The 16071-nt window shown below is 40.4% G+C and overlaps 1 protein-coding gene across 1 annotated transcript; it reads right to left on the bottom strand.

The window, feature by feature from the left end:
• Positions 1-417: 417 nt before the first annotated feature.
• LOC146710259 (CTTNBP2 N-terminal-like protein) lies at positions 418-15500 on the bottom strand. Its single transcript, XM_085457622.1, has 7 exons — positions 15396-15500; positions 12673-12777; positions 3398-3631; positions 2827-2934; positions 2486-2674; positions 2228-2398; positions 418-2097 (listed from the first exon to the last, which is right to left on the bottom strand). Exons 1-7 carry the CDS (start codon positions 15432-15434, stop codon positions 1162-1164), a joined length of 1782 nt encoding a protein of 593 aa, XP_085313748.1. The 5' UTR covers positions 15435-15500; the 3' UTR covers positions 418-1161.
• Between the last annotated feature and the right edge of the window lie 571 nt (positions 15501-16071).

Raw genomic sequence — 16071 nt, forward strand, 5'->3', positions numbered from 1 at the left:
CTGGCTAACCCAAATTGTACAGTAGAAGACTGGGAAAAAAATTGCCTGGTCTGATGAGTCCCAATTTGTACTGCAGCATTTGGGTGGTACGGTCAGAGTTTGGCTTAACCAACATGAAAGAATGGACCGTCCTGTCTTGTATCAATAGTTCAGGCGACCGGTGGTGGTGCAAGGGTGTAGGGTTATTTTCTTGGTACACTTTGGACTCCATGATACCCACAGGCTATAGTTGTTTCTTAAGTAAATCTGACCTCACTGGTTTTTCCTTATCAAAAGTGAGGAATTAATACGATTTATCATATATATATAACACCAAACTGAATGTCCTTTTTTATGTTATTTAAACAAGTTATTGGCAATAATACCTAAAACACTATAATTCCTGTAGGAGGGCTAATAAACAGATGAGTGCATGACAAAATTTAGGATATATTTATTAAAGATACCACTTTCCAGCCTAACAAAAAAGTACTGTAAAAAATATAATTAAAAACAGAGGAATACCCAGCATGGCAGGATGCGATATTAATCAAAGCTATGATTGGCTACATTTTTTTCTTATAGTGATTTGTTATAAAGGACAAAGACATGATGATCAGAACAGTTTTTACAACAGCACCTGCATATAACCATCAGAGTCTACATAGTTATTGTAACTACATCATTAAATTAATAGACAACAAAACATGACATGACATTACGGCACTAATCAGATTATTTGTTGTGTTAAAATAAGATGCAGTAATAAGTAAGGACTACTGGGTTTTTAATTAAAAAAAAAAAAAGAACACTAGTGCAAACTAAAACGACTCTGTAGCCTACACTGGTCAAAGGTTAAGTTACTGATGATTATTCTTACAATAAAAAGCGACATACTTGAGACAAAATAAATGGAAAGACACTATTAAAAAATTATACATCGTAACAACATAATATGCACCTTATGAAACTTAACCTCAGCTGTAATTGTTCATTACTACCAGCTCTTCATCTACTTCCTACAATAGTGCCCTCGCACGTATTTCAAATAAATCTAATAAATACAAACAGCATAACAGTGTTTGAGGGGTCATTTGTTTAAAAAAAGGAAATGATAAAACTCTGGTTATATACAAACCTATATCTTATTATGAAATGTGAATGTTGCCACAAGCAGATCGGTTAATTAGATGAAACCACCATGTCCAGTTCTTTAACTCCTTCCTGGCTGGAGGTGAGGCCACAGCTTCCTGCGAGGGGACTATCAGAGAAATGGCTGGGAGACCTGGGCACTGCAGCTGGAGAAGAAGGGGCCTGGGCTAGACCAGGCTTCTTAGGAGGGATTGGTGGAGGGTTGCCCCGCTCTGCCCTGGGAATGGTGGGCGATTTTATTCCTTGGGGAACCATCCCTGCAGCCCTTCCAATGATTGGAGACAAAGGTGCTGCCAGGCTGCGGTAGTCTGTACCAAAGGGTGAGTTGTTCGATGTGGCGAGCTTCGCCGTAGCACTTTGCTGGGCGGTGGTGAAACGTGACAGGACTTGAGTAACTGTGCTGCGGGCAATCTGCTTGACCGGGTTGGCCTCTGGCGACGAGGTGACGGCCGCAGGAGAGGGGTCCTTCGGCAAGAGAGGAAGAGCAGGCTGCACAGCCTGGGACTGCGGCTCTGGGTCAGGGGTACCCTGAAACTTGTGGCGAGCAGCATGGAAACGTTGATTGATCCCGGCTTGGTAGGGAGACTGAAAGCTTTCTTGATTTGGGCTGGTTGGTGGCCGTTTGGCAAGAACGGGTGAGGCGCAGGGGGAGGAACAAGGAAGAGTTGGAGAAACAGCAGTGGAGGGAGAGAACGATGTTTGGGTCTGAATTGGAGGATTTTCATTTCCATTCTGTGGGTCATGATGCCCGTTAGTCTCTGCTGGACAATGATGACCGTTTGCCTGTGAAGGTGGCTTGTTTCTGTCCTCCTCTATGTTCTCAACCTTAACAGAGTCTACTAATGACTTTCCCGGAGGAACGTTTGTGGCCCACTCCTTTTCTCCTGGCTCAGTTGGAGCTGTAATGGCTCCTCTAGTTTCCTTCATTGTGTTCACTTCCTCCAGCTTCCTCTTGAGCTCTTCTACCTGATTACAAGAAAAATAAAAAGATATGCAGAAATGTGACTCTGCACTAAGATTCCCCTGCTGGAGTAAGTTTATATGAAATTAGAAATTTTGCCAAATGTGCATCCTCCATAGTGATGACTGTGCAAACCTGATGCTGTAGCTGACAACAGTGAGCTTCCTCCTTCTTCAGTCGTGAGCGGAGCTGTTCACGGTCTGTGTCAAACTCAGCCAGCTGCTCCTCCACTCTCGCCTCCATCCTCAGAGCTTTTGTCTTCTCATCCTCCAGTTCTTTTCTAAGAGACTGACAAGTCTCTTTTTCCTACATCAGAAAAAGAAAATCAAAAATCGAATATGCCTAAGCACATACAGGTGCTAGGCAATGATGGGGTTCCAAATGTTTTTATACCTTTTCGAGTTTACGGCTCAGTTCGCTCAGTCGGTGTCCCTCCTCCAGAGCTCTGGCACTGGCCCACTTGCACTCTTTGGCCAAAGCACAGGAGAGCTGTTTGTGCTGAGCCCGCTCGTCCTCTAACTGGTCAGTAATGCGCCGCTGTTCTTTCTCCAGCCGGCGGACCTGACTCCTCTCAAATTCCAGCTAGCAACACAAAGAAGAAAAAAAAAATTAAAAAAAAAAAATCTGAAAATACACTGATTTTCATAAACACACTATGGCTGCTTAAACATCTGAAAATTACTGATTTAGCACATTTTGGACAAATATTTGATGAGTCATCAGTGAGAAGGCACCTGTTGTTGTAAGCGCTCCCTCTCCTTTTCCAGGATATAAGTGACATCATCTCCCTCCGCTGTATCCTCTGCATGCTTCCTCTTTTCCTCCTCCAGGTCTGCAATGACCTGAAGGAAACACAGCAGGGAGACAAAATCTGAGTTTGGCCTGCTAAAAAATAACATTAATACTGATTATCTCTAAAACAGTTAAACAAGTTAAATGGGGCAGCGGCCTCCTGGCCTGGTGGGCTTTGGAGGTACTGCATACGCGGTATTTTACAGAAAAATAAAATCTTTTGAATATGCAACTTTTTTAGTTATAAATAAATAATAAACAACAGTAAATATAATAAATAATATAAATATAAATCATTTGACTGAATATTTGCATTATGAAAAGTCACAAAAACTCATAAAAAGCTATTTTAAAAACCCTCTTTATTCACAATGCATTACAAGCCAGCACTTCACTGGCTACTGCCTCATTTATGTTTTCTTTCTCAAACGCTGAGGATTACTTTTAACTTTTTTTCCCCTCCAAATCATCTCATTACCAGCGCTTCTGATTAAGGACGACACGTCCACCCACCCTTCTGTGCCTGCTCTCAGCTGCAGCCAGCTGGGCCAGCATCTTCTCCTGCATTCTCCTGCAGTGGCTCACCACCAGTTTGAGGACCACTAGAGGGTTGGAGGTGGAGGAAGAACAGCCAGCCTCTTTGTCCTGGCCCCCCACAGCCTCACTGTCTCTCTGCAAAGCCTGGAAGGGGTCACTGAGGTTGTACCTTCCATAGCGCTCCTGAATGAATAGCTCTTTACGCTGTGCCTGCAGGGGGGGCGGAGAGAGAGAGAGAGAGGAGTCAGCCTTTTTCCACACAATGTTTGTAACTGGGCTGTAGCAACTGTATCAGTTTTCTGGCTTCTCAGACTGATCAGAATCTTAGCTATTATTGCCTTTTTAGAATGGAGGGCAACGAAACTTGGTACATGTTGTTGTTCCTAGAGTATTTAAAAGTAGAATGGGAGGCAGAGCCTTCAGTTTTCAGGCCCCTCTTCTGTGGAACCAGCTTCCAGTTTGGATTCAGGAGACAGACACTATCTCTACTTTTAAGATTAGGCTTAAAACTTTCCTTTTTGCTAAAGCATATAGTTAGGGCTGGACCAGGTGACCCTGAATCCTCCCTTAGTTATGCTGCAATAGACGTAGGCTGCCGGGGGATTCCCATGATGCATTGAGTTTTTCCTTTCCAGTCACCTTTCTCACTCACTATGTATTAATAGACCTCTCTGCATTGAATCATATCTGTTATTAATCCCTGTCTCTCTTCCACAGCATGTCTTTTATCCTGTCTTCCTTCTCTCACCCCAACCGGTCGCAGCAGATGGCCCCGCCCCTCCCTGAGCCTGGTCCTGCTGGAGGTTTCTTCCTTTTAAAAGGGAGTTTTTCCTTCCCACTGTTGCCAAAGTGCTTGCTCATAGGGGGTCATATGATTGTTGGGTTTTTCTCTGTATCTATGAAGCACCTTGAGGCAACTTTTGTTGTGATTTGGTGCTATATAAATAAAATTGAATTGAATTAACCTATGAATCATTCCAAGGGAACCTAACTGAAGTAATGAGCCAGTGCTCCATGTATGCATAACAGACAAATTAACAAAGAACGAATTTTAAATTGTATCTTTAGGCCCTCCGTTATTAGCAGACTGTCACAAAAACACAAACATTTGTTACCACCACTTTAAATGAATGTGCAAAAAATGCCAAAGATAACAGTTTTACAGGCATAAAACTGTGTTTTTGTGCCAACAATATTAACGATATTAACCAAAGCGCCATTATCAGAAAATGTAGCATATCTCGGGTTTTCGTGCAGTGTTTCCTTTAAAGATTTGTGGAGACTGAACGATTGGATGACAAAGAAAGAAGCAACAGGCCTAAAAAACTATCTACACCAAATATCTGAAAGTCATGTCCTTAAGACATTTGGAGGAAGAAAAAAAAGACAAGAGACCTGACACATAATCTAAGAGACGCATCTGGCCTTTAAGTTGATCCATCTATTGTTCGCCGAAATCTCATCAGAAAAGTCTCAAAGGAAAGGTGGCTGTCAAGAAACCATTTTTAAGGAAGAGAAGCAGGGAGAAAAGATTGAAACACTAGTGGCAACAGGTCTTTTGAAGTGATCAATAAAACCTGAACTTGATATGCACACAGGACGTACAGAGTATAGATTATTCTTTATAAGTTATTCTTTAACTGTCCAGGCATGTATTTAACAAGAGTCATTAACCTACTGTGAAGATAATATCTGACTCTGCACCGCTGTATCGTAAGATATTCACTTGACCCTGAGCACTACTTCTGCATTAGGCTATATGATACTGGATGACACATATGCCAACACCAGAATATGTATGACAGTAGGGCTGTTCATATAACGATATATATCCAATGACGATATAAAAACGTGTATGGTTCATTTTACGCTATCGTTTGTTTCGTGGTGTCACACAATAAACTTAACGGCAATATTTTTTCATCGTTTTGATGGTCACTGTAGTGGCTATATTAATTTCTTAAAGTTCTCTCTTTCTCTTATATTTAATATAACCACACTACAGATGGACAAGTGCCTGTTTTTATGTGTTGTGGTTAGCAACAACGACGGTAAAAGCATCGCGTGTGCGCTTGTTTATGTTCCACATAAACCTTTCACAATAAAGCTCAAGATCCTGTTGAGACTTTTCAAAATAAACTGAATCACATGAAAGAGCAGATTATTTACGGATGAGAAGTAAAAAAGAAAAGAGCCACCAGGTGCTAAAAAATAAACCTTAGACTCAAACGTTAGAACAGGCTTTTCCCCGCAGCACGCCGTGTAATAAATACTCACAAAGAAAACGGCGGCCTTTACAACTTATGCCTAAAAATGTATCGTTTCATGCATCGGTTAAAACACTCGACTCCAGCTACATGACGCGCAGCTGGAAACACTTCCCGCAAGTCGAGCTGCCCGAGATTCACATAATTTAAAGAAAATGTTACATTTTTGTGATTTATATAGTTATCGACGATAGAATTCTTATATCGGGATATGAGATTTTGGTCATATCGCACAGCCCTAAATGATAGCCAATTTTATCAGCTGACATCTCTTGTGTTCATGAACGGTTTCTTAAGTTCTCCAATAGACCCACCATGGGGTTGATGTTCATCTAGTACCATCATCACGTCAAAATAGTTCTGTTTATGAATAAATACTTGCAAAATTGAATGAATATTAATCTTCGTGCATTTTACCTGGTTGCGTCAAAATGCCTCCGTACTAAAGAACAATCTCATGAACAGAATTCCACTGTAGTATATAATGTTTCTCTTGGTCGGTAAAAAAGATATCTCAATTAATTTAAGCAGACAGTATCAATCCACAGCACAGAGTGTGATTATGAAATGATTTAATAGCTTTAATCTCTGGCAGCTATGACATTAACACATGCTGCTATCTCTTCCCTTCCATGAAAAGAGGAAATCAAACGCCGTTTTCAGCACACCATGATTATCATTTCTAATACTGATGGTAAAGATGTAAAGAAGCAGTACTTAGGGGAAGAGAGAAAAAGAGAGATGGAGAAGGAGATGTTTAAAAAACAAAATAAGAAAAAACGCTAACAGGAAAAAGAGCAACAGATGGTCCGCGTGTCGGTCTATCTTTAGCAGGACAGCTGCACCAGACTGGGCCTCGGCCAAGGGAGACCTGTTCTGTTTAACTCATGACAAAGGAGGAACAATAGCAGCCACACATTTCAGGTTTAGAAGATGTCTTTAGGCCTGCCCTGAAGAGGTACTGCAGAGGGAGGTAGAGAGAGAAAGTAAGTGAAAAAGAGAGAGCGGGAGAGGAGGGCTGTAGCAGAGCCAGCAGTGTCTTAGTGAGGTTTCAACAAAAGAGGATGAAGAGATTAAAGAAAGCGGTATCAGCTCTGGCAGGGTGAGGACAGAGCTCCTGAAGACTGATACCAAGATTACTTGAAAGGTTTAAAGTGTTGTCAAAGTGTGGAAAGGCCTGCAGAGCAATAGTCATCCATTCTTTTACAAAGCCTGTAAGAAAAGCAAAATAAGTAATTAAAATCTTTGCATCTTGCTGCAGTTCACTGGCAGCATTTATTAAGGAGTCCCGTGGTATAAAAAGCCCACTGTGGCTGACAGATTAGCCATCATGGTGGATAACTACCGAGCTTAATAAATTGACTATTGCATGAGCACATCATAAGCTTCCTCGGGCAGAATATAATTGATACAAAAGTGCCATTAGCCATTAGTAGTTGTGGAGAGATTCTGCCATAAATGAAATTTCACAAAACAAAATAGACATTTGTTAATCGAGCGGGGAGAAAACGTGAGCTGAAAAACACCAAGATCCTTTATAATGCTGTACTCAATTCTATAGAACTAAAATGACAGTGTCAGATCAAACTCTAACTGCTTTTAGGAAGTTCTTCAAGTTCACTTAGTTGTTTCCAGAAAAACACCGGGAGTGTTCACCAATGGCTTTAGACAGAAAATCAAAGTTCAAACATAATTTCACGAGAGATCAGAAGCTTTACGGCTATCGTTTTCTCAATCCTCAATGTTGGCTCATTTGGCACAAAGCGAGCAGGACAAGGCTGCGAGGCTTCGCAGCTGTTATTTGATCTAGTCCGCTGAGGACGGTGTGAAGGCGGATCAAACAGAATGGAGGGTGAAACAGGAAAACACGGGTTGCCCGAGAGAATTCAAAAATGCCTCTCAAATGTGGGCACTATCGAAAGCCCAATCACCATTCAGGAACTCAGAAGCAGACTTTTGTGCTATGCAGGACATCTACTCTGTTGTTCTTGTACCGACTATATTATAGGGAGCAAATAATGTTTATACTGGGGCTAAAAATAACATACATCACCTAATTTTAAAGAGAAGTCTGAAAAGCGAAATCTGTCTGCAGAGCTGGCCCACAGCCCACTCCTGTTCCCGTCAGTGACTGTCTGCTCTGATGTGTCACTTTACAGGCCAAGACTAAAAAAACCTTATATGGGAGTTTCCATTCTTGCCTAAGTCAGTCATATAAAATGACACTTAAAGGGAAAATAAGACTAGATTTATAAGTCATTCCTTACAGAGGAGAAAGCTACTTAGAAACATATACATAACTAAAAAAAAGTTTTCATTTCTTTCCTTGTTTATGTCTAATTATTCAGCCTGCACTGTTTACACTTTAATATACGTGGATAACGGGCCTTTAAATTGTCAGGATTTTTTTTTTTTGATAAATTCTCAGCACCCCCTCGTTACACAAATGTTTACTCATAAACACAGACTGTGCTTCTCTCTCTCCCTCCACAGCCCTTCAGTGCACAGACAGATGTGTACTTCCTCAGCACAGAGAGAGTTTGTTTTCCTCTGCATCGCTTCTCTGTAAAGGGAAAAAAACCCAATTCCTCATGCTACTTCATACTTAGCGCCCACACCTACCACAGTATTCATCGCATCATACAGTACATGTACAACACCCATAAACACTCAGGGCATGGTTGTTATGCATCACAGTCTAGTTTCATTATTTACGCCTTTGTCAGTTGGCAACAGTTCCTGGCAACCTGTGGGTGCTTTTTCTTGGGAAGCTGTCTTTTTGCCATGGCTACGTTGGTTCAAATCCAGCTTATCTTTTGCTGACATATGCCTCAAGTCTTTCTGCTATGCAGTGTTAGTGACAAGATTGATAAAATAAAAAGTTATGAATAACTTTCCACCCTGGAATCCTGTATACTGTATGTCAGATGTTGTTAATGCATGTCATTAGCATTCTATGGTAAGGAAAAGGCTATCTAAAACCACTATCCATCACTGAAGTGCAAAATATGTTATGTTATCTGATAGCGAATCTAATCAGCTGATGCATCGCAGCCCAACAAACAAAAGTGCTCTTTCCTATTTCAGCACCTAAACACAGCACAAGGTAAGATTTTGAAGTAGCTTCATTTGGAAGCTCTTGTCTGCCACGCCATGTGAACCTGACAGTTAATTAAAGGCTAATTTCCATATCCGAGTCCCTTTTGAACATAAAGACTCATATTCCTTTCCCAAACCAAAGGGACTACTGGATCACTGCAGGGTTTTGTGTGCCAAATATAAGCGTTGCCAGAGACTCACTTCCTTTTGAAAGCCACAGTGTGAGCAGCTGCAAAAGTGAGTCACAAGGGGAAAAATGCAGCAGATAGTTAGAATGCCACTGATAGTTCTGCATAATTAAATATAGAGTACCACAGAAGAAACACGCCATTAACCTCACATCCTGTACTTGCCATACAATACAATGTCCTGTAGAAAATCACTGATAAAAGATTTGGAAAAAACACAGAGAAAGTAGACAACAGATGAAACTTGACAGTTTTTATACTTTTAAAAGCAAATATGTGAAGAGTTTATCACGCATGTGATACAGTTTATCTGCGTCTGTTTTATTACTATGGAAAATTGTGTTAAAGCTAAACACCTCTCACATGACGGTGACAGTGTGGCACTGACACATCAGATAAAACCAACATGAGTGGCCTTACTTCTCCAATTACTGCTGGCAGACTTGCTAATATCTGCAACGAGCAATGGATACAAGTTACTCTTATAAAGTACAAATATTAGACAAACTCAAACTCAATTTTTATGGGGAATCACATTTTGTTGCAATCTATCCACAGTGGACAAGCAAAAGCCCAAAATGTCAACCTCGTTTATGTAGATAAAATGAGAGAATTAAATGCCTGAGAACTTTGCACATAACTTTTGGGTGTTTTTTTGTTGTTTATGACAGTCCCTTCAACGGCAGTTACAACATTTATCTAACAGACAAACTGCCATTCATAAATCCATGCAACAACAATGGAAGATCTGGTTATGGGGGTGCTATTTCTCTGATAACAATCCGCTTTTCATGTTAGGACAAGACCCAAGGTGCCATGTTTCAAGAGCAGAACAAAAGAAAGGTATGAACTTGTGTTTTCACTTTAGCAAACTCATTTAGAAAAACTAGAACCCTGCAGCGCTGGATGATTAAAAATCCTAACTGCATATGACTGGAATTAAAGGCTGTGTGACTAATACTGATTTTTTTCCTTGAAAAAACAAATTTTTTTTACCCATAACTTAGTGATCGCATAATTATTAAAGTACCATAAAACTGTCAGACTGGTCCAACTGAAGGGATGAATGGGTTAAGAATTTGTGTAGATGAGGGCAGCATAGCCATATTCACTTCAAGCTCCCTCCAGTTAAGGCCAATGTTTATTTGTTCACTCCTACTCATGCTCACAGTGAGTCATCAGGCACCCAGTGTGCTGTAACTCTTCTTGCCTTAGATGGCCAGATCCCTGAGGAGATGTAGGAATGTGGTCTAGACACAACACATGAACATTCAGCAGTGTTCCACAAGCTGCCTCCTCTCAAGTTTGTTCTTTCAATGGCACATTTTACAACACGAAAATGACTAGAATTCCAAGTGCGTAAGGGCTGTAAGACGCAAACATTACTGGCAGGAATGAAGTATGCAAAGCATTAAAAAATTTGAAAAAGGCAAAGCCATCTTTTGCAGAAATGTTGCATCATGAAGTTGCTTAACCGCTATTTATCATGCATTTGTGATTTTGCGTCAAAAACAACACTTATTATTATATTTAAAAAATATATCTAAATAAAATACAATAGATCCTTAATATAACATAAAAATTTACAGAAAGCATGAGAAAGCATGTGAGCCTGCTGGTACAGCAAAAGGACACAGAATGGGGAAAATAGCCTGCCAATCCTTTAATTGAAAGGATTGGCCAGCCTAAGGCATTTTAACGTCCGAGCTGGTGGCTCTGCGTCAAACTGACAGTCTAAACTCTGCAACAGCAAGTTCAAAGTGAGTGCATGTGCACTGTTCACTGGTTCATCTATTCACTCCAGTGTATGGTATACGTAAACAATGCCCGGAAAGATTTAGTCCATTCTCTCAGACACAGAGAGTAGTTCTCAGATTAGGCAAACTCAGAAGGTTTAGCTTAACGGTCACAGAAAATAGCCTTGTACAGCAAACTGTATGCTACTAAAAATCTAGATGACATGCAAGGAGAAATGTTTTGTAGGCTACATATAACTCTTTACTTGGGCTACCACTTATGTACATTAACTAATGGACAAATCCCTCTCTCCTCTTTTGAAAGATGATTTGCTGATAAATAAAGATAGGCTGAGATACTGGATGGATATATCAGGGCATGCTTTGGAGTGCTTCTCTTGCTATCTGTCTTTACCATCCTTTTCAGAGGCCACTTCTAAGGTCAGATTCTCTTCCATTCATCCTGCCTACAGCGTACCACAAAGTCCTGATCTTTCCTTTTTCTGTTACATCTCCTCCCTCTTCACCACATTTTGATCACTTTTAAGGATATTTCTTATCACTTCTACACAGATGACATTCTGCTGTTTAACTCTTTTAAGGCATAAGATATATCTAATGTTATGATCTTGCATATGTACTTAGAATTCTATTAAAAGTTGGATGGCTGATGACAATTTTCTCCAACTTAATGAAGAAAGAACAGAAGTTCTTGATTGTGCGCTGGACAGAATGTGTCTAAAGTAATGGAAACTCTAGATTTCCTTGTCACTATCGCTGAATTTTCATTTAGGAACCGTGGGGTAACTTTTGACTCCTTTTTCACTCTGGAATTCTCGCATTCATTTCTGTTTTGCTCTTAGTTTTATCGCTTAAGAAATATTGCCAAGTTGAGTTCCATTGTGTCATGCTCTGAACTGGAAATTGTTATTCATGCTTATATTTCATAACATCTGGATTAGTGCAATTCATTGCTCACTTGTCTTAACAAAGCTTCCCTGGAACGTCTGCAGGTTATGCAGGACATCATGATTACGTCTTCTAAGTATTAGCATATCACATCATTGGTAGTTCATTTGCAATGGCTCCCCATTAACGTCACTCCACTTTAAGATTCTGATTTTGACTTTTAGGGGTCTGCACAGACAAGCATGAGAATAAATTAGTGAAGTTTTACTTGGAGTTCATTTGTAGGATAAGAGACTCACTGCAGAGCCAGCTCATTATATCAGTTCATTATTTAATTGTACTTGAAGTACTTGCTCATGCTAATCAGCTTTTGCTAATCTGATGAAAGCGTTAATGTTTAAAGATCGTTCAGGTAAAGACTGAACTAAAAATGCACTCACATTTTTTGTGACAACCTAATTTGGATCAAGTCCTCCTGTCTGTAGTAGAAAGATTTTAGTAGTAGTTTTTCTAAATAACAAACAAAGACGGGGAAATGGAAATGAGTCACACCCCAACTACGCATCAACAGATTAATATCTAGAGCCTTGAACAGTGGTTATTATAATGGGTTTATAGTTATAACATTATTCTGGATGAAGATTTCTAATGCATGAACGCTGTGGTAATATACGTGCTACTCCTCATGTTTCCACGTCTCTACACCAAGGTCAAAAGTGAAAACTTAGCATGATCCAAGATCCATAATATCCAGATGAATGGATAAATACACCGGTTAGAAATAAAACCAAAATGACCCTTTAAGCAGACAGTATAAATGAACAGCGATGGCTGCATGCAGGAGTTATTTGAGATATTTCTATGGATAAATTAATTGCTGCTGTGAAAGCCTGTCATTGCTGAATTCATTCTGAACACTGATTTACTGCCAAAACCACGAGCGTTGAATAGCCACTTTTCAGCCTCGGGTGTGAATGTTTTACATTAAAAAGACATTTTGCGCAGAGAATTTATAATAACACGACAACGTTCCCAGCTCTGATGACGGGTACCTTTAGGGCTTCAATGACAAGATCCCGGGCCTCCAGCTCTCCCTCCAGGATGCTGAAAAGCATCAACAACTCTGGCTTGCTCAGACTCTCCATGTTCAGTTTGGACTGTAAAGGCAAGACATAAAAAGAGAAAGCCTGTTTTTTTGCTCATTGTGATTTATACATTGCGTAATTATTACTCTACTACTGAAGAAAAATCACATGGAAAGTATTAATCTTGCTTTTTTCCCATAACAATACTGCAGTTACTCGGTCTTTCATTTCATTGTCAAATAAAGCTTAATGTTTTCCAATTCTCCCAAAATCAGAGATCCAGACAGCCATCTGATCTAACCCACTGATTTATGAGCTTTCTGTGGATTAGTGGTGATTATATTGGGATAGGGTCATTTTACAAAGCAGACTTAGTGTGCAAAACATATACAAAATCTTTTCGGTCTTATATTTGAGGAAACCCGATCATTAGTTTGGATATAGCTTAAAGGTACAGTGACTTTCTCTAGTAAAATGCAATAAATATTTAGCAACGGCGCAATTTCTGTGTTTCTAAGGTTGCTCACTAACATGGACGTGTTGATCAGAGCACACGGATCTCAAATAAGAGACCGTAGATAGAGACCAGATAATCTCAGAGTAACTTAACTTTCACATCACTTTGTTTCCCAGCTGTGTGTTCCCATCATAATTCGACATTATGGCAGTTGGTTATTTTTTTGTTGTTAAAGTTATGTGGTCTCTTTGTAGTGTCTCTGTTCTCACAGCTGTGTTGGTACTGCTGACAAGCCCTGCGGTGTCCACATCTCAAACATCCAACCACGCTCTGCCCAAGTGAATGCAAGCAGGCCTCTCTTTGAAATGAGATCAAAGCTGTTGATGGCACTGCACTGACGATCCTTTATAGACCAGAATCATCACGAGGGACGTCTGGGATGGATGAACACTCCACCAACTGACTACCTAATAACAGTCATGCACGCTCAAGCTTGAATAACTGAAATATTCTTTCTGTTAAGTGGCTGAAGCATCTAAAAAAATCTCACTCTTTGCTGTCACCAGACTGTAATCAACACCTGAACAAGCATTCACTCTGATCTGAGCAGTTTGTGGTCACCACACCATCCCACATCACAAAGTCATCACGAGATATCTTAAAAAAGGGGGGAAAAAGCCACAATATTTCCCAGTCTTCTACAGCGCAAGTTGCACAGAAGCCTGAAGATGAATAGCATTCTTGAAACCTTAGCATTTACACGACGCCTAACAGGAGAACAAGTATGCAGAAATTGAAACGAAATGACCCTGCTGAACTGCATTTACCGTCTGCAGCAGCGTCCTCGCACAAAGAAGGCACAGTGTTTTAGTTGTGCCGTTAGAAGAACTCATGGCCTGTGGCCTAACCACATGGGTAAAAAGCTAATTAAACTACAGCACACACATCTCCCTCGGTTTTGGTTTACAGGCCCGCTTGCTAATTTCACAGGCCACCATAATCACTGTGAGAAGTGTGTGCACTGTGTTATGAGAAGAGTCTGGACCAACAGGAGCCTGCATGTGCCACTGTACTTTTCTAGACCCTCAACATTTTAAAATTGTTCTGCCTAATCCCCCTGAGCTACAGTTGGCAATTATTAGTGTATACAAACAAAGGGTGGTAGCATGGGAAATGCAAATATTCCCACAAGTTCTCCTTGCTCTACTTCCGATGACGAAAGCCCTGTGTCCATAATCTTTTTATCCGTGGTTGTTTTAAGCCAGGATAGCCATGTGCCTCGTCTGCAACACTGTAAACTCGTTAAAACACACAGTTACTTTCGCTGCAAACAAACATTGGAGCAAAGAGGCCTTTGTTTTGTATCTTCTTGTGTTTTTGTATGTAGTATATAGGGCGAAAAAACCCTCTTTCACCCTAGTACAGCCAAAGTTCTTTAAATACCCCCTTTTTTTCTTTTTTTTTTTAAATCCAAGAAGGATTTCTAAGCTTCCAAATCCCAGTTGTCATACTGACACTATCCAAAGTATGCCAGACAGCAATTTTTTTTGCATGAAACTACACGAAGTCAGATCAAAAGCCACTCAACCTCATCTGACAGATGATTTCATACTTAGTCAAAGATAAAAGTTTCGCATAGATTCCTATTTGCAGTCTGAAACCACACAAACTAACGTGAGATGGAGGTCAGCTAGAGGGAAATAAAGCTCGAGAGGTCTCCTGAATTTCCTGCAGCATGTCTAGATACTAAATTGGATTTGTTAGCCAACCTAATTTCTGCACAGGCCACTTAGCTTCCTTCCTCACTTAGCTTCCTCCCTGCATGCGGTGATATAGTTTTAAAATAAGAACTACATCGAGTTAAGCAGCTGTGTGTTGTAAGACCGGCGTATGCTCTTCTGTGATTTAAGAGTCGTTTAATAACTGGAGCCGCTGCAACAGAGAGCAGCATTATCAAAGATCAGTCGGTCATCTGAAGCTCAAGATGATGATGACGAGCTGAAAAGTCGTTTGTTTTGTTTTGTTTTTTTAGGAAAAATATTTAGTCTTAAACTTTTTTTTCACAAATGGAAACACGTCAAACGGCTCGGCCTGTACCCTCTCTGCTGAAGCTTTATGGTTTTTTTTTTCTTTTTTCCCTTCTTTAGACAAAAAGTCTCGGTGCAAAACTGCAAACTATCGTGTACAACTTCATACCGCAAACACAGAAAACGCTGTCAGCGTGACTTCTTACCTTCATGAGGCCCTCGGAGGTCTTTGAGAACTCCAGCATGAACTTTTCTCCTGTCAGAAGATTTCTTTCACTTGATTTGCGTCTTCTGATCCCGTCGCAGCGGAACCCTGGACGGCCAAGAAGCGTCCTGAACGACGGCCGAGCTCGCCAATTGGCGTGAACGGCCGCTGAGTCCTGACCAATGAGAGGCGAGATTATGCGGGAATGGGCAGATTCTGTGACGATCTACTTCTTGGTTTTTGGTTGGACTTCTTTGTTTAGTATTTCTCGAGTTCCTCCTCTGTCTTTACTCTGGAGTGTCTTACAACCATGCGAACGTCTTTACACGTGGTTTACTTTTAGACAGTCACGAAGTGACTTTGTATCTCTGGCATATCGCGCTTTTGTGTAGTAGAGTTTTTGTTGTCCTCTCCTCGAAATAAGCGTGTAATATTTCCCCAGGTAAATCGTGGACATTGATGTGGTTCCGCTTATAATAGTTATGTCCTTCAAAAAATACAGAATATCTTTATTTCAGTACTGTAATACCACAGTAGACTAAAGAAGACATTCTATTGCAAGCCCGAAATAAAAGCGCAAATAAATATTAATAGTGCAGTATACTTAACACACTCGAGAGGGGGCTATTCTGCATAGTGGGTTGGTGAATTGGACTGAAACTTATTGTCCTCCTAGA

This window comes from Copadichromis virginalis, linkage group LG5 (assembly GCF_057382275.1).
Source record: "Copadichromis virginalis isolate Kocher_CV1m ecotype Utaka linkage group LG5, C_Virginalis_male_GT1.1, whole genome shotgun sequence".
NCBI lineage: Eukaryota > Metazoa > Chordata > Actinopteri > Cichliformes > Cichlidae > Copadichromis > Copadichromis virginalis.